Consider the following 19,050-nt stretch of genomic DNA (forward strand, 5'->3'; position numbering starts at 1 on the left):
GCCCTGCTTTCCCCGGACGCTCCCAGCCAGGAGCTGTGCCGAGGTGAACAGTGCTCCAAGAGATTCAGGCATTTAACACAACTTTAAGAAAAGTTACAAATTTTTTTTAATGAAATTCATTATAAGTTACAGTTTCCCAGAGAACAGGCTCCAGTGTATAAAACAGGAGACAGGCTGGGAGGAGCAGGGGAAGCACCAACAGGAACCTCTTTCCCCACAGGAAAGAAGAAAGAGGGACAGAAAGGTTCTGACAGACATTTATTGGGGGGGAAAAAAAACACCTCTAAGAGTGGTCCAACAGATGGAGAAAGCCATTAGTCTGTGTCCCTCTTCCTCCACCCTCCCCAATCCTTACCCCCAAAGGCAAACACATACAAGTCCTGTTTAAGTCACGTATTTTAACAGATCCAGGTAGACCTCAGATCCCAGCAAAAGTCCGAAGATATTAATCTTCTGTGGCCCAGGGTGCCAGCAGGGATTTTTAAGAAGCCAAAAGACAGCCTCTTGGCAATCCATGTCCTTGAGACTACACCAGGCATGGCGGCGTGGTGTTCTGGCTCGTGTTTGATGAAGCAAAGCCAAAGGGACCAGTCCCACATGGCAGCTGAAGAAGTCCTTTCTGTAGGGAAAGGGCACTCCACCCCACAGCAGGCTTTTGTGGGGCAGACACTGCAGCCCTCAGCATGCTGCACAGAGAGAGCTGGGCCAGCCAGACCCAGCCCACGGAGCCAAGCAACGAGAACTGACAGCAACACAGGTGAAGGAAGGGCGACAGTGACAGCAGGCTGGGAGCCCTCCGGTCAGGAAAGGCCAGCACAGAGACAGAGCGACTGAGAGCTTGATGCAGAGACGAAGAGCTGAAAGGATGCTGCTTCCCTACGGGGGCTTTGTGGGGCCCTCGGCCAGCCAGGTCTCCTCCCACAGCACAGACATCTCTCCACTCGGGTCCTCCACCCAGCCCGTAAGGCGCCGGGTCCGGCGGGCGACCAGCCAGAGAGACCACATTTCCCTCCCGTGCTGTGGGGGGAGCGGGGGGAAGGTGGACACACGGAGAGAGGGGAAATCCAGATGGAGGAAGAGCAGAGGGGAGCTTGGCCACCGGCGGCTGCATGTGAGGAGGTGGCAGCTGTCACTCCAGGACACCCATGAGGAGATGCAGTTCCCGAAAGGCACTACCATGGCGGCCGCTGAGCCCAGACTTGTTCTTGACGATGTTGCTGATGTTTTTCAGCTGCTTGTAGCACAGCTTGCATTTATGGAGCCTGCAAAAAACAGACAGCAGACACAGCATAAATCCTCAGCTGCTTATGAGACGTGCTTGTTCCTACAGTGCCGAAGATGCAACTCAAGCAGGAACAAAAACACAAGCCCTGCAAATAGCCTGGAAGAGGCTGAAATGTGAGTGTGGCTCTGCAGAAACACCACATATTCAGCCCACGTCCTGATGACACAGGAGAATGGCATCCACATAAGGGCTCTTTCACTCCTCTTTTCCCCTTTGGCAGTAAAGTCCAGAGAGGAAGTAGGTGCTGGTTTCAGAGTGCCAATTCTCAGAGCAGTTATCCTGTGAAAGAACTGGAAATCCAGGGCCCAGCTGACAACTTGTGTGTCTGGTGAGGTAGAGGGTGAAGCCACAGGGTGGTTTTACTCCTGACATACCCACTTTGTTTAGGTATGACTCAATACACAGGGATGGAGGGAAAAGCAGTCCTTGGTCTTTTTCTCAGAGCAGGAGGGTTTGGTGTTTGCAGACAAAAGGGAAGGCATGCCCAGTCTAGTATCAAAGCCTTGGTGGTGAGGAGCAAAGCTCACCCAGGAGAAAGGCTGGTTCAAAAAGGGAGCAACTGGAGGTGAGTAAGTGCCTCACCTTTCCTCTCTGGTGATGTCCACTCCGACAGAAGGTTGTGCATTGAGAATGTCTGTGATCAGTGGCAGGAATCTCTGGAGAATGAGTTTCAGGGAGGTGCAGCCAGTCTGCACATAACTGAAAAAACAAACAGAGAATCAGGTTGCACTTGAATTTCGTTTCTTTCCTCCCAGCACACAGCCCTCGCTCATATCCCAGTCACTGGGGGTAATTTACTCAAATGACCACCCCCCCCTCCACCACTTGTGACCTGTTAAGGAGAGCAACAGCCAAGTACCAACACGTCTCAGTTTGAGTGAAGACTGACAGCGTGAGCCCTCGTGAAAGGTTCTGGCATGTAGCCTGCCAAGTGGGACCTCTCTGCTTCAGAGCAGAGATGTCCTGCTGAGGAGCTTTGGCAGGAGCCTCTCCCAGAAGGAAGGAAGGGCAGAAACTCCATCTTGAGAGAGGCTGCATGTTTTTTGCCACCTAATGAGGAGGTTCAAAGCAATCTTCCAAGTGACCTCAAGGCTGTTGTAGAACTTCATTCCCCTTATCCCAAGCCAACAGTGTGATTCCCATCAGTGGGCAGAGCCCACTTGCTTTACACCGATTTGACCACTCCTAGCTGCCAGATCTGCCTTCAGTCCAACACACCTATGCCAAATCTCAGTAGCCTGCTCCTCTTGCCCATGCATACTTTCCATATCTTCCCACACACACACCTGGCAACTCCACTGCTCTTCTCCAGGCATTGTATCAGCCCTATACTGTATCTGCTGTGATTTTTCAGGATTTTCTTTCAGCTACAAAATACCCAGCGGAGCTCTCCTATGAACTGCCACACCTTTTCCCCCAAGCACACCATGCTGTTGGGGCCTCACCTTTCATATTTACTTTGGAGTAGTTTTTCTATCTGCGGCAGGACTACAGTACACAAATCCAGCTTCCAGAGAGACCTGAAAAGGAAAGGACACATTCCAGATGAGAGACCAGAGACTGAGGCTTTGCAAGGCTGAGTCAACACAATGCTTTCTGGCAAAAAAGCCCAGGCATCAGCCCTCAAGTTTACTCAGCAAGTTCACCGACTCCCCCTTGTGACAGAAAGTGGCAAGTTCTGACATATTTTATTGATTCTTGGCAGAACCACTTTACTAAGCCCGAAGAATTCCATTTTCCTTGCAATTTTCTTTTTCATTTGCCCACAGGAAAGGCCCCACAGAACTCCAGCAGTTACTGGCACCGCAGATCTGACTACAAGCATGCACATTTGATGCTGCCACGGCCACTGGCCACGAGGCAGGTACAATGCAGCGCTCCCCATGCCCAGCCAGATGGTTCTCGGGTAACCCAGGGGCTGCCCCCAACCAGGACTCACGCTTTTTGGTTGACAATATTCAAGAGGTCCACAACAACAGACAGATCGTTGATGGCCACTGCAGAGTCCACAGAGTTCTGAGAGAGAAGGGGAAGAAGTTGTCAAATGCAAAGCTCAAACTGGCTAGACTAATGCAATGAATATCAAGTGTCACTTTTCAAAAACAACATAGAAGAAACGTGGAGTTGGCTAGGGAAGAGAAGATAACTCTCACATCAGAAAGTTTTCTTCCCCATTTCTTTGTGACCATTCAACCACAGGCAGGACACAGCAGCACTCTGGGGTGCACCCCTGGAGACAAAAGCTGTGAGACCCTGCATTTTGCACAAGAGGCAGGATCGACCCCCGACAAGCCGAAAGAGCTGCCCAGCTGCTCCCACCACAAGCCTCGGGCATCTCCACATCCTTGCCTTGATGTCACCGGTGCTCCATACAGCCCGCACGGTGTCCAGATTCTTGTGGCGGCTGGTGAGCACCACACACATGGTCTCGTGGCCTTTCCTGATCTGGGACATGGCTTCCTCATCCACAAGCTCGGTCTGGCTTTGATTTTTCACAGCCTGAAAGTACAGACAGCAGTGGAGTGGCAATAACAGAGCAGGATGGTACAGAAGAGCAGGAGCCTTCTCTGGCCTAGGTGGGAGCTGATTTTGGTGTACCGCGTGCCAGTAAATACTGAATTCCTCCCAGATTGTTTAAAAAACATTTTGAAATGCTCAATTTGTTCTGATTTCAGTTACTTCTCTTCTGCCTTTTCTACTACAGCAATTACAAACATGTTTGAAGCTTCGGAAAAACTCTCAAAATCTAAAAAAGGTGAATTAAAAGCAAGTTTTCAAAATCAGTATGTTTTGATGAAGAGATGTTTTCACGCAAACCCTATTTTTTAACATGAAACATTCATCTGAAATTGGCAAATTTTATTACAAAGCATAAATCTTACACAGCTTATTAGACTCTCAATCTGCTTCCTGCCCAAGCCATGCTGGAACCACTACTTCCTTCGCTCACATTTAGAGTCTGGGATCATCAGGACGCTCTGGTCCTTCTCCCTTTTTGGGACAGGGAATATCCTCCCAAGAGAGGCCGAGAAGCCTCCGAGAGGCAAAGTGTCCCGTGAAATAATTAGGGATGTGTAATGGCAGACACCAATTTTCTAAATGAATCACTGTCTAGCATGTGGAATTGTTAGTGTCTGTCTCATCCCTTGCTCCCCAGTTTGACAACACATTCTCCGTGAGCGTGGATCAGCGCTGCTGTGTTTGCATCAGCCTGCTGTCAATCGCAGTGGGGGCTGGGTCCAGCCTTTCTGAGGTGCTAATTAATTCCACAGGAACTGCAAGTCAAAGCAGCTGGGAGGCAGAAGCACCAAGTGAGCAGCAGAAGAGCAGAAGGTAACACGTTCTCATTCAGCAGAAGGCTGCAGAAAGCACCTAAGGCACTCCTGCACCGCAGAGAACTCCCTTTCTGATGCCACCCAACACAGACACCAGCTGGAAACTTTTGTCCAGATACTTACTGGTAGAAAGTCAGAGGCCTTCAGGCCAATGGGCTCATTCCTGGCTGCAGGAATCACCGACGGCTCTGTTCTGGGCAAAGGAGTTGAGGTGGCAATTGGTGGCCTCTGAACCGGGTCAGGCTGCAGGAGACATTGGGATAAAAGCTCTAACAGCAACAGTCTGGCCCTGGCCTGATGTCATTTTCTTCCTGACCCGCTTTCTTCTCACAGCAGGTTCCTAATGCACAAGCAGTCTCCAATTTGCTAGTATAGTTTGAGAGGCAATAAAGTATCTCTGAGGTACACGCCAAGATGTAATTAAGGTTTGCAGAGAACACGGACATGCCCCAGCAGAAGTGCCAAGTGCTGTCATTGTTATCAGCATCTAAAATAAGGGCAATGGGCTGTGGCCAGCCTGAAGGCTAAGACAGAATTCTAAAGAAGCCAGTGTAATGTATCCTGGCCCATCGGCTGCTTGTGATTTTGGTGACAAAATAGCCTCAGTTCAAGCACTTGCAGAAATCCGGCACTTTGTTTTCTTTAGAGTGCCCCAATTTTGAGCTGCAAGGAAAAACACCACTGCAAGTGCAAGAAGCAAAGAAAAGCAATAGAGCCATTGCCTGTTGGAGGCTTGGCCTTTGATTTTACTGCTCAGGCAAGACATGTGGCAGGACGAAGACTGGAACTGCACTTTTACTGCTCTCCAGCAAAGGAATCAATCAGCTTGATTCGAAATCGTAGTGTCTCCAACACTCACGTATCTTTCACAGTGGGAGCGTGAACAGATCATACAGTACGTACAAGTTCTTGCTTTGGCAATGCAGTCTGGACATCCACAGCTTGGCTGGGTTTCACTGCTTCCTTTGCAGTTACAGGCTCTGCCAAGATGGAAAGAAGGGGGAAAGCAGAAACTGACTGTTCCTTTCACGGCGAGCTGAGAGCAAAGGTTCTGTATAGTTAGACTACAAGTAGCTGTTTCTGCAGACATGCAGCTCTTCCTCTTTTGAGGGCCATTAACCCCATTCCCACCAAGAGGTTATTTTCATACTCACCATCCTCAGGAGGGGCTGGAAAGGGCTCATTGTTTCGAGGAGGAGTTCGACCTACAGAAAGAGGTGAAAAAAAATAAAATATACAAACAAAGGAGCATCCAAGGCTACAGCTTAGCAGTAAGTCAACCTTGGAGCTGGGAGATCCCCAACAACTCCACAGATTAGGGTAATCAGTGATACAGCAAGCAGAGTTATCTCCTTCAGACCTTGACGCTATTGTTGAGTTTAGCCAAAGGCTTTTAACCTTCATGAATAGGAGGGAGAAAACTGACCCGTGTAGTTCTTTGCTGCTGTAGAGGTGTGAAGCACAAGAAAAGGCACTGTCACAACAAGTGGTATTAGCAAAAATTCACCTCCTGCTAAATTTCTTTAGATAAGTCAATCAAAATAATGGCTATTACTTGCTTAGAAAGAGTATCTCATTTTTCTCATTTACATAAAAATGAGGCACAGGCATTGCACTATGCCTCCTAAAAACAACAATCTGTGCTTTAACAAAACGTTTTGCCTTTTCTTCTTTAATGGAGTCTACTGGTTTTATACATATCAAAATTCTAAGCTAACAAAGATCCTGTAACATGGTAGTCCTTCCAAATCAGGACAGGAAGGCAGCATGCCTACAGTGGAGCTCTGGATTCTGAGCCAGGATTCAATCAGACATCACTGCACCCTAGTAAAGGTGCCACCTTCCAGCAGTTCACCAACATGATCTGTGGTTCAATCTCCAAGCACAGAATATTAAAGAGAAGGTTTCTAAACTCTTCCAGTCACAAGCAAAGCCACTATTATAGTAAGCCAAAGCTCAATTCTACTGAAGCAGTTTAGCATCTACAGCTCTAATCCAAACACCAGTCAAAAGCACGATAAACCCTGGTACTGACAGATAGCATTCTTGGGCTGGAAGATCTCCTTGTAATCCTCTGGGTTCTGAATCTCAGCCTTTGATTCCTTCTCATCCCGGTCATCTTCACTGCTGGGACTGCGCCTCTCACTCTCTGAGTTGTGCTTCACCCTGCTGTGGAAAAAAGAGATGCTGTCAGGGCAAGTCATATGGGTTCTGTCAGAGAGAGCAAGTACACTAAGCTCCTCGTACATTTCCTTAAAATCTTGAAATTCAACAAGCCAGCGGATTCCCTTACCTTTGTGGCTTGCTGCAGCTAGTTGAGGGCCTGTCGTAGATGCGGCGAAGGGAGGATCCTGTGGGGGTAGGTGGCACAAGAGGCTCGTCATCCCTGATCAGCCCATGAGGAACAGAATCAGACTTTGTGACTCTGCTGAGATCCACAACGAAGGAAGAGACTGTGCTTTGCGCAAAGGAAACTCCTATCTGCAGAGGCAAAAGATTAGGGTAATTCACCAGGAAGCAGGGTGCATGGCCAGCCTTTTTTGAGAACAGGCATGATGGAATGACCCTGAGCAACCGTGCTTGAGAATTTCTCAGTTCAGTGCTTTGGCTTTTTCAATTTGAAGCTGTCAATGTTTTATGAAAGGCTATGATAAAGCTTTTGCCAAGCATAGTTTCTAAATACAGGTCAAACCAAGTGCCAGTTCTTTCCTCCAGAAGCCAAAGAGAGACAAAGTGGAGCAAAGGGCTGCTGAAGCAAAAGCACACCATCTTTGCCTAAGTGCTGGGCACACTGCAAGCCCTGGCCACTTACAGTCTGATGTAAGCTTAAAGATCAGAATGTCTGTAAGGAGACAGGAGGATTTTATCTTGTGTTTCACAGTTGCCTCCCCCACTCCTCAAGAGCAGTGGCTTACCAGCTGGTTGGTGCAGATAGATAAGTCGGCTACTTTTCCCCAGTTCACCAAGACCACATCAAAGCAGCGCTCTGGCTCCCAGCCATACACACGCAGCGAATCCTGGAAGCCACTATACAAGCAGCAGCCATCTGGGTTGAAGAGCACACACCTGGGAGGAAGGCAGGTGGAGAATCAGGCACAGCTTTCCAACCTTGCTCAGTCCCACAAGGACCCCAGGGCTGCATCTCTGACCTCACTGAACATCTCTAGCCCTGTTTCTCACAATGAACCTACTGATCTGGTATTCACCTGGGCTGGCTTTGGCCAGGACAGTGTTAATTTTCTTCACAGTCGCTAGCATGGGGCTGTGTTTTGGATTTGTGCTGAAAAGAGTGTTGGTAACAGAGGGATGTTTTCGTTATTGGTAACAGTGCTTACACAGAGTCAAGGCCTTTTCTGCCTCTCACCTCACTCCACCAGTGAGTGGGCTGGGGATGCACAAGGAGCTGAGAGGGCACACAGCCAGGATAGCTGACCCCAACTGACCCAAGTGATATCCCACACTACATGACATCGTGTTCAGCATATAAAGCTGGGGGAAGAAGAGGTAAGGGGGGGATGTTTGGAGTGATGGCATTTGTCTTACCAAGTCACTGTTATGGTGACAGTGCCCTGCTTTCCTGGAGGTGGCTGAGCATCCACTTGCCGACAGGAAGTGGTGAATCAATTCCTTGTTTTGATTTGCTGGCACATCCAGCTTTTGCGTTGCCTATTAAACTGTCTTTATCTCAACCCATGAGTTTTTTCATTTTTACTCTTCCGATTCTCCCCCTCATCCCACCGGCAATGCCAGAGCGAGCCAGTGGCTGTGTGGGGCTGAGTTGCTGGCTGGGGTTAAACCACAACAACTGTGCAACATCTCCAGCAGCCCAAACTTCTCCCCAGTAAAGTCCCTCTTTCAGGAAACCCTCCCTTCACCCCCACTTTAGTCTCTGCCTAATACACACTGCAGTAGGAATTTAATATACCTGACTGGAGTAGCCTCCTCTTCAATGCAGCTCACAACTTGAAACTTCTCCAAGTCCCAGAACCGAACAGTCCTGTACACCCAACAGAACAAAAATCATTGCTCATCCCTCTAGAAATCTGCTGTAGGATCCACTATTGAAATAATATGCTAATAGCTAGAGTAACTTTCGCTGTTGCACACACATGATGAACCTACACAGAAGGCTAGTTTAGCGAAGATCTGTGAATCCAGCCACAGATGCTCAGAGCCTCTAGATACAGGATGGTCTTTAGGACTGACCCAGAGCTCGGAGGACACCCTGCTAGCTGAGCAGGACTGCTTGATGTTCAGGTAGGATGTCAGGTGGATTAGCGAGATGCTTGAGGCTACTGCACTGTTTTCTAGTGTGGCAGAAGATGCCATCAATTTTGGATGAGAAGGCAAGATCTGTATGTTCTGCACCTCACAGATGTGACATGCTGTTGGCTAGATGTCAGGCTCTTGCAATGGCAGGTTTGAGTTGTGTGACATTCTTATTTCCCACATTTCTACAAGGAAGGGTATTGAGAAAGGGAACAGATAAACACAATTCCCTTCTTTCTCCCTCCCCTTATGTACCTGTCAGAGCTGCCAGAAGCCAAAAGATATTCATTGGGATGGAACTCAACAACGTTTACTGGGCCGGTATGTCCTGTAAACTCAAACATTATCTTCCCAGCAGCCAGATCCCACAGCTGGAAGAAAGAAAGAACGGAAAGACTCTTTAAAAGACGTAATGTTAGAGAATTCCAATACACTTCAGATTTCCTTATACTGGCAACCTTCTAATGCTTCTCCCCCTCCAAGAACAGACTCAAGTTTGTCAGAGAGCGATGATCAGGGAATGAGTATCATAACAGTCAAAGCTGCATTTTTCTATTTTTTTTTTCTTTTTTGGCATTCTCTTAAAAATTTCTATCTAATTTGCCCCCTAAAAGTTTCTGGTTTATATTTAGAGACTGGGATAAAATACAGCAGTACCATCCGTCCCTACAGATTATACCTCAAGAGCAAATAAATAAAAATCCAAAAGCTCTGAATCCCATAGCAATTAATTCTTCCTGCGCTCCAGTCACCACTGAAAAAAATCCGGAGTGAAATGACCGATCAGTTTATTTCACGTGCGTCTGAAAACAAAACCCAGTCCTTTGCCCACATTCCTCCATACCATATCTGAAACAACTGAAGTCGCTGCTTCAGCTGATACTTTTCTGAATATCCTATCTTGCTCTGCTCAGTCCCGACAGCAATTTTCAGACTGATAATCATACACATTGTGTATGATAACACACTCCTACTGAATTAACTGAACAGAGCCAGAAATAGGTATGGTGAAGCAACATGCTGTGGACAACTCATTCTGTAACATTTGCTGAAACGACCGAGGTCAATGCTCAGGCATCCCAACTCTACAGCCATCAAAACTTGAACCTTCACATGCATAGTGCCACTGCGTCTGCTGCATAAGTGCATTTCAACACACACAGCTCTCTTCTGGATGTTGTGGGCCACTGGACATGATCCTCCTAAACAGACTGGTCCCTGCAAAGCCACAGGGCTCAGCCAGCTGCCTAATGAATTAAAGGTGTTTATGAGCAAGTGCTGGTAATGCCTGGTAAAAAGACGATCCCAGCATTCCTATGTGCCACGAGCCCATAAGGAGAGTGTCACAATAAATTACCTTTACGGTGTGATCATCAGCAGCAGAGGCTAACCATTTCCCATCAGGACTAAAGCGGAGACATCGAACTGCTTCTGTGTGACCCTGAAATGAGAAAAACAAATAGCATTTTCTTTTTTACTTTTTTTTTTTTCTTCCTTTAGAGGGAATTCTGGCTTTTGTCTTTCAAACTTATACAATATAATAAAATAAAATCAAGTAACTGTTTCAGAGAGTTCACAGCCTGCAGAACACTAAACAGTACACTCGAGCTACACCCACCCACACTAAATAGGTGTAATCTCTCTCATCTAAACATTTCTGGCATCAGTTTAAGTATGGTAAATACAGATCTGGTTTAATTTCCAAGAATCAATTTTATATTGCACAGATTTATGGGTGGTAAGATAGAAGTGCTGTGCCATTAAGTTAGTTTCTAAATGAAATTAATATACAGGCAAATTCTTTGGGTAGAAAAAGGCCCCAAGAATAGAACCAACTTGGTGCAGTTGGGACTTGCATGGTAATATCAGTCACAACATAAAGAAACACTCATGGATTCTCTCCATCTCCCACTGAAGCCAACCAGACTGTAGTACAGTAACTCCTATGATATCCATTCCATATTCCTGCAGAGGTTTGCTGAGCCACTTCACAAACCATGAGCATCTTATTTCCACACCGGAAAACTAGGAAGTTAATTGTACATAATCACTTTAAGGTTTGCTCACAAGTCCAACAGAAATCTTTCTCCCCTCTTTGTCTGAAAACTAATGAAGCATTTTACCTTGTACCTGAAGACACAGCCTTTTCTTCTTACATCCCAGAGCTACAGGGAAGAAAAGCAAACAAAAGATATGCTTAGAGCAGTATGTGGGGAGCCCAAGAGTCCCGTCAGAACAAGAGCTCTCCCTGTCACCAAGCTGATAGACACTGCAGAATGAAAACACTGAAGGGGTTGTTGAAGCCCTGTTTCTTCAGGGGTATTTCCTAACCTAATTCCTCAAGTGAGAATCACTTCTGTAAGGTACTTCTTACTACAGAAGCTCAGTTCCTACAGTCAAACACCAGCCTGATGAAGCAGACGCAATCCACAGCAATCGGGACATCTGCGCTTGCTGACACCAGGTCTCGGCTGGCACCTTACTCAGAGCCACATTCCACAACAGAGGAGTCACCACTCCTGAGCTACCACTGTGAAAATACACACACAGATTTCACAAGCACTCACAAATACACCTGCCCACATACATGGAAATCATGATGTAGAGCATCTACCAACAGCTTGGAACTAAACACATTCTGGCAGTCTTCAACACAAAGATACTGCAAGTAAAGAGAGCAGTTTCTACAGGAATCTGGATTTTACCTTAACGTTTGTGTCCAAAGAGCCAGATGCCACAAAGCTTCCAAAAGGATGGAAATCAAGGCTGCAGATATTCGCTTTGTGACCAAGTAAGGTACGAAGAACTGGAAAAAAGAGAAGCAGAACAGGGAGAAGGAATAGGGAGCAAATATTAAATCATTTCTCCCAGATGCCATGCAGAAGTTCAGCCATACTACCCTCACCATTAAGCACATGCTAATACAACATACATTAGACATGCTACATACTGTTTATTCAACTTTGCACATTATTTTTTAGAGTTGTTTCTGACTTTACCCTTGCAATGCAAATAAACAGCAATAGAAGGCTCATGCTCAACGATCCTAATGGAAGTCCTGTCCTTAAGTTTGGAGACTATGAATGAAACTCCAAAGACCTCCATTCTGAAAATAAAACTAAAAAGGCATTTTGGGGCAGCTGTCAGGCAGTATCTTTCCACTTGTTACAGAGAGAGCAAAATGGGAGGGTAGGGCAAGCAGACAGTTGCATCCATGAGTGAAAGGGACATTTGATTGCCTGCATCACACCTTGCAGCTATTACAGACCCTTTCCACTGTCCAGGCACAAGTCTGACTTCTACCTCTTAGGTTCCAACAGTCACCCTGGGCTCCTTCAATTGCCCCTTGCAAGGAGCACCCCAAAGACTGGGAAATGATGCTTAGGAAGCAAGACAAGAAATGATCACAGTGTTTCAGCAAGTCATCAACCTGGTAATAGCCCTTGTAATTGTAGAAACCAGAAAGGACCGGTAGAACTGGTACACCATATCTCTAAAAGCAGAGACAAATGCAGAACTCAACTCCGAGAAAGAAAAAATGCTCAGATAATAAAAGGGCAATCTCTCTCCATCATCTGTCATCTGGAACAGTCTGATGATTCCCCTGGCAAAAATTAGCTCTTGAGCCAGACTTGGAGTGGTCACTTGCACAGACACTGGCTCACAGGCCTTCTGATAAATTCAGCCAGACCAGTTACTCTCCACTGGTACGGCCAAACCATTTAACTGCACTGATTCTAACTGTCTGAATGATAAAAGTGCTTTTTGTTATTTGTGCCATCTGCTGTTTGCCTTCTTAGCTCAGTCAGCGGAAGTTTATTTTCATTACACATTCTTTCTGTGAACAAGTAGCAACCTGTAAGAAATATTCAGTCATTTTATGGTAGTCCTGCTGGAATGCATTCAAGTGATTCATGATACCTCTGCAAGCTTGTTCTAGGATTTGGTAAAAACACAATAAATAAAGCATGACTCAGCAGTTGGCCTTTAATGGATCAGAGCTCGATGAGTTCATAGCTTTTATGATCTACTAAAAATTAGGTCTTTGTCTATTTATATGGCCATGCAAGAGCAGAAGAGAAATCGCTTGAAGGGAAAAAAGAAAAGTTAGAACCTAAGGATGAGAACAAGAGGTCAGCAAACGGGGGATTCCTGGACTTGTGCAGAACCTAATATACTTAAAACTTGCAGTCTGATTTTTGAATCCTTTTATTAAGGTTAACAATTTTAAGCTGAGACTCTGAATACAAATTCTATATGCCCAGTTATTCTATACATGCACGGAAACTGATCTGGAATACAGATCTCAACACACAAGTCAAATCCCTAGAAACTAGTTTCTCAGATCAGTCTCCACAATACATCTACAAATTTCTGCTTGAGTGTACGTACACAGCTCTAGTCTTGGTAGGAAGAGCACAAAAACCCTCTAGGAGGCCTGAAAATTAAAATGAAAGCAATGCCAGGCTCCTGTTACTTAAGTTAAGAACCTTCTGGGTCAGCATCAATATTAAGCATTGCTATTCCAAAAAGCATGCATTAACAGAAGTAAAAGCTCACAGAAACGTACTTTTGGCAGCTTCCAGGTCCCAAATTCGAATGGACCCTGACTGGGACCCTGCAACAATGAGCTCCTCATTCGTATTGATCTGTAGGCTCTCAATGGGTGTTGTATGGCCTGTCAAGCTCTGCAAAGAAAACCACAAGTCACAGTCAACAGCTACTGACACAGCTGCATCGTCACAGTGGCACTGTCCACAATGGCATTGCTCATACTCCACCGGTAACTGAAGTATTTAGACAGGAGTAGGGACCACCTGGTTGTGTCACTGGTTCTTTTTCCTCATCTGCTACCAGTAAGGTAGAGCACCCTAAACACCATCGCTGCATACAGCGCCACGCATGTATCTTCCACGTTATCCCATTTTCTGGGCCACACTAACTAATTTTTAAAGGATGTATCAACAGACACACAGGCAGTTAAACATTAGGTGTGGATGCCCAGACGAGGCTGACACATGCTTACGTTATAAAAACAATGCTGTGTAAGCACAATGGCACCATGTTTGCTCTAAATGGGTCACGTAAGTGTCATGAACCGGTTACAAAATCAAAGCAAGAGCAAAACCAGGACTACTTCGAAACTTTCACATAAGCAAGGAGCCATAGGTTGCTACCAGCAATGGGTGTCACAGTGATAATGTAGTGCTATTACTGAAGTATTAACTTGAGGCATAAGGTAGTAATTCACATGTATGTAGTTCCTTTCATCCTTGAGCAACCACAAGCTTACAAATTACCTAAGTATTTTGAAAAGGCCTGTATTTAATTAAAATACAGGAATATTTAAGACTAGCTCTGGAAAACCAGTATCACTATTGCAGACTTTTTGTTTGTCAATTAAGCAATATTCTATGCTTTACTCCATCCACAAACAAGTGTTTTTAAATAGCTAAGTTAGCTCTGTGCCTCCCACACACATACAGAGGCTGGGAACGCCAGCTGAAAGCTGCCTGTTCTGATGGGGCTTTCTTAGGATTTGACACACAGCTGAAATCCTCCACATACTCTACAGCTGCGACTGTCACTGCTTAGTGAGAAAACAGAGCTCACACTTGAACCAAGTCACAAGGCTACTTGAAAAGTTCCTGTTCTCCCTCTTCCCCAACACATAAACATCTAGTGATCCTAACAATACAAACATTAAAGATGAATTTCAGGGGACGAAATATATAGCACAACCCCAAAAATCAAGATTCTTTTGATACACAAGAATGGCACAAGTCCTCAGCAGCTCCAGTCAGTCTCTGCCTCTCAAACACCAGCTTCTAACACCTACGGTTCCCAGGTAGCACAGGAGAGGCACAGCTTTCTGCTCCCACAGAAAAGGTACGGAGATATTTAGTCCTTCAAACTTCCTTCTCATAGAAGGCAATACTCTGGTCCCAAACTACTGTCATGCCACTGCCAAGGGCCTGGAAAGACACGGATTAACTATGCTATGCAAGAAGCACAGCACTGCCAAAGGTGACTCCTTTTGCACCCATTTCAACCTCCTCATACTTCACCTCAGTAAATGAACGGCAAAATAAAGTCAATATAGTCTCCTTCCAGCCTTTTGGACCCTACTTTCTTGATTTATTCCTTAATGGTATGAACAAGGTTCATACCAGCTGTAGAAATACCTTCCATAACACATTATTGTGCTGTTAATTAAACAAGTGACAAGGGACACTTGCTAAAGATGGTTTTCCACAATATTCACTCACAGCAAAAGCTATGCAGGACAGACATCTATTAAATATATTTATGGTGCATTTTAGCGATCACTGCTGGGGTAACCCTACTCTTTCTAACACACTGTGCCCAGCATTACACTTCCACAGCCTACAGGCAAGTTAGCAAGTTGTTCTGACAAACTTTGTGCTGAGAGTTAGAGACTGTGGGACAGGTGGAAACACATCCTGCTGGGATATTTCCTGCTGTGAGGGCAAACTCCAGTGTATAAAACTGGGCCCTGTAGCTTGCACTATAGAACTAGCTGATCTTGTACGAAGCGTTTAATTACCTCCAGCCTGGTAACAGAAGGTACAATATTCATTATCTGAGAAAACACCGGCCCAGCTGAAGCAGCCAGCCCTCCCAGATTCTCTCTGGAGCAGTGGTCTCAACAGTTACCAAATTCTGTCCCTATCTTTAGCTAGAATCCAGTCACCCAGTTTTGTGTTGGTAAACGCTACCCACAAGTCCCAGAGGCTACAACCCAACAATCTTTCCCCTCATTCCCCACCCTCTATACCTCACAATTAATATTCCCATCCCCCAAAAGTTGAAAACAGGCCTGTTCTTACCATGATGCAGTTGGGCTTGTTAACTGACCATATGTTGACCCGACAGTCATCTCCTCCAGTTGCCAGCAGCCGGCCTGAACTTTTTCCCAGGACTAGTGAGGACACATTGCTGCTGTGAGCCGTGATCTCTTCTGCACAAAACAAACAAAACAGTTATTAGAGACTAGTATAACAGTTTTCCATGCCATCCATCCCAAAGGACTAAAAAAAATATTCTTCCTCCAGAAAAACTTCTCATTTTCCACTGGACAAGCTGCAGCAGCCCACTGTTCAGATAAGAAGTCACAATATTATCTTGCTTGAAACAGTCCTTTTTGGCTCTGCCTGCTGTACTTAAGGCATTTGTTGACCAAACTTCACAACTCCACAGTGCTCATGTGGCTTACAAAAAGCATCTTCTCTCTCTAGCAGCGGCTCGGTAGCTTTTAAAGATTTACTCAACTGTGGCAACCTGCTCACAGAAACTGTTTTACCTTCAGTACCCAGGTGGGTCTCAGTAAACTGAGCTGTCCAAGAAGCTGCAATAATACGCAGCACAGTCATCCAGCAAAAGGCCCTCTAATCCCATTCTAGAATGTAGCAGCAGACTGTCCTACCTGAGAGACACTGACAGATTAACTGCAGTGCAGTTTGCTACCTTACACAGAAAAAAAATCAGACTCAGCAGCAGGGATAGGTGGAGCTCCCTTCTCTGAGCTTTGGCAGAGGCTCTGCTACGTTCCCACTGTGTAACACAGGTGAAATTTAGCAATGCAAAAGTGAAACTGTGACCAAGGAAGGATGAATATATATCCAACAGGGCACAGCAGGAAAAATGAGATTGATACTAAACGACTTAAAAAACTGGGGGCTGAGGGGAAGCTCTGACACCAAGAGGGCTTCGCAGTGACAGAACTCCAAGGAAGCTTCATCATAAAGAAACAAGTTTGGGGCAAAAAAAAAGCAACCAAACGAGCATCTTTGCTTAGACATCTAATTTTCACAAAGGATTTTTAAATCCACTCAAAATTTTGTCAGGGGCTTTTGGCAAATGTATTTACGAGTTTCTTCTTATTTTCTTTGTTGAAAGTTCATGGGATTTGCGTGCCTAATAGTTACGGAACTTGTTTGTAAAAAGTCTAGGTAGCAATCAATTCAGCTTTCATTTGGACTGTTTTGGTGGGAGGAGCAATTTGGTCATTTTACACGCAACACTAATCCAAAAGGATATTAGATGGCTGCAATAATAATTACAGGTACTTTGATCACAGGCTCTCAGGGTGCTCTTCTGAAAGCAAAACTGCGCAACTTTCACTTTAGCTGGAGAAACACCTTTCAAATTACATGAGAAGGGCAAATCTGAAAATACATTTGTATTGTGTTGAAAGACCAATCTTCCATATGACATGTATGTATACACAGACCTGAAGGCAACAAACAGTATCATTAGTATTAATAGACCAACTCACTAGTTAAAATTGAAAGGATGGATGCTGCTGAAATGAGTGCGTCAGCAGCTCCACTTTTTCCCTCCTCTTGATTTTGTTCTTAATAATATCTTGTAAGTTTAAAAGCCATTGCTGAAGCATTCAATGTTCATATTGAATTCAGTATAGCTCTGTTCATAAAAGCCAGGCTATAACCTGATGGCAGCCCTAGCCAGATAGTTTCCTCTGCTCCCTCCAGTGAAGTGCCAATTGCCTTAAACCCACAAACTTTTTTTTTAATAAAGTATTTATCACCACATTTCACCCACTGGCTCAGTAATACTAGGATCCTAATTATCATCACCAAAACTTTTCTAACATTCAGGACACTTCTTGCTCTAAAGAGGATGCTAAGATTGGGCAGAGCCTATCAAAACAGAAGATTAAGAATTCTGCCCACTTAAGAGAATGGAGATTGATCAACTTCCAGCTTTTCCTATAACTGAAGTTTCAGGCATAGGAAGATAGCATAGAAAACTGGTTTCTGCTCAAAAAAATATTAAATTACTAAGACAATTATCTCAGCTCCCTTAATATGTCACCAGTCAAAGATACCATATTTCTGCTGGCCAGTTTCTAGATCCCAAGTCTAAAGCTTGCACTTCTGAACAACCGATCACTTCCCATTGCTTCTAAGCATTCCTCAACAGCTGCTATGAAATCACTCTGTGACCAGCAAATCTGCTAGAAATGGATAGTCAGCAACTGCTTACTGCTCCTTCGGAGGAAGAATAATGGACGTAAAAAGCAGTAGATTCTTACTGTCTCTTGCAAAGCAACTTCAAGAGAATGAGACAAAGAGGCCCTGCAAAGATCACCTCATCCCTCCTGCAACAAGTGAGCAGCAATGAAATGCAACCCCAAATGGGCTGTGACACCAAAGGAACTCCCCGCGGCAGCCTGGGCTCTGAAGGGGGGTTTCCATCACTCCCTTGGTTGTTCTTGTTCTTCACTGGAGTCATGTAGGGTCAGCTAGGAATTCAGGATAGCATTACAGCAACTAGTCCGAAGAAATACAGGCCGTGGCCCTTTGATAACAGCAATGACCTAGCGCTATTCCGCTACTCTGTTATGTTTTCAAAAAAGAATTCTAGGAGTTAAAATTTAGTCAGCAATTTGGAAAGAGGGCCGGGGCACCCACACCCAAGGCTGGGATTAGCTGGTTCCTATCACAAACCGCCTCTTCCCCCCCCCCACACACTTCCAGCCGGGACGACTACCCCGCCCTCCTCCGGGAGAGCAGCTCGGCGACACTCACGCAGCTTCCACGCCGTCTTAGTGGTGACGGCCACGGCCATGTCTCGGCGCCTCTCCGACGGGCAGGGCCCAAGCGCCGTCCTCCTCCCGGCGAGGCCTCGCCGCCCGGCCCGCCTGTCCACCGGCGCGTCCTACCGCCGCCAGGCCATCCGCCCGCCCTGCGGGCAAAACCACACCGGCCGCCGTTACAGCAACGCGCCGAGGAGCGGGAAGGCCACGCCAAGGGGGCGGGGGCTGAGCTCGGCAGGGCCCACCCAGCTCTAACCCGGCGGTGGCTCCGGTGGCACCGAGACCCTCCCGCTCCCCCCCACCCCCCCCCCCCCCCCGGCGGCACCGGCACCGCCGCCTGACAACCGGCCCCTCACAACAAACCTCGGCCGCGCCCCGCCTCCCACCGGCCGCCGCCAATCCGGGCCGCCGCCAATCCGAGCCGCCGCCAATCCCCGGCGCCGCTGAGGCCGGCCGCGCCGAGCCGGGCGGTTGCCCCGGTTTCCGTGCGCCGCTCGGCCAATAGGAGCTGAGGGAGGGGAGGTTGCCATAGCGACCGCAGCGCGGCCGGCCATTCGCAACGCGGCTTCTTGGCGGAG

The 19,050-nt window shown here is 46.4% G+C and overlaps 1 protein-coding gene across 2 annotated transcripts; it reads right to left on the reverse strand.

Annotated features, from left to right (window-relative positions):
• Nucleotides 1-82: 82 nt before the first annotated feature.
• On the reverse strand, nucleotides 83-18,771 carry KATNB1 (katanin regulatory subunit B1). 2 transcript variants are annotated; one of them, XM_042797598.1, is made up of 19 exons: nucleotides 18,465-18,771; nucleotides 15,741-15,871; nucleotides 13,460-13,577; nucleotides 11,595-11,695; nucleotides 11,013-11,054; nucleotides 10,247-10,330; nucleotides 9,145-9,260; nucleotides 8,546-8,617; nucleotides 7,536-7,686; nucleotides 6,914-7,101; nucleotides 6,656-6,786; nucleotides 5,775-5,825; nucleotides 5,524-5,600; nucleotides 4,744-4,863; nucleotides 3,635-3,784; nucleotides 3,225-3,301; nucleotides 2,731-2,805; nucleotides 1,868-1,984; nucleotides 83-1,262 (listed from the first exon to the last, which is right to left on the reverse strand). In XM_042797598.1, exons 1-19 carry the CDS (start codon nucleotides 18,502-18,504, stop codon nucleotides 1,130-1,132), a joined length of 1,974 nt encoding a protein of 657 aa, XP_042653532.1. In that variant the 5' UTR covers nucleotides 18,505-18,771; the 3' UTR covers nucleotides 83-1,129. The 2 variants fall into 2 exon arrangements, with proteins under 2 accessions (XP_042653532.1, XP_042653531.1); XM_042797597.1 differs by having other exon boundaries at nucleotides 6,656-6,789.
• Between the last annotated feature and the right edge of the window lie 279 nt (nucleotides 18,772-19,050).

This window comes from Tyto alba, unplaced genomic scaffold, assembly GCF_018691265.1.
Source record: "Tyto alba isolate M040663 unplaced genomic scaffold, T.alba_DEE_v4.0 Super-Scaffold_26, whole genome shotgun sequence".
In the NCBI taxonomy this organism is placed as follows: Eukaryota; Metazoa; Chordata; class Aves; order Strigiformes; family Tytonidae; genus Tyto; species Tyto alba.

Excerpts from the sequence above, each read along its gene's own strand:
- KATNB1 (XM_042797597.1), bottom strand. The coding sequence starts at position 18,504 with ATGGCCGTGGCCGTCACCACTAAGACGGCGTGGAAGCTGC. Across the intron at positions 13,578-15,740 it reads ACAAGCCCAACTGCATCATG|AGCTTGACAGGCCATACAAC; the intron begins GTAAGAACAGGC and ends TTTTCTTTGCAG. Across the intron at positions 4,864-5,523 it reads CATTGCCAAAGCAAGAACTT|CCTGACCCGGTTCAGAGGCC; the intron begins GTACGTACTGTA and ends TGTCTCCTGCAG.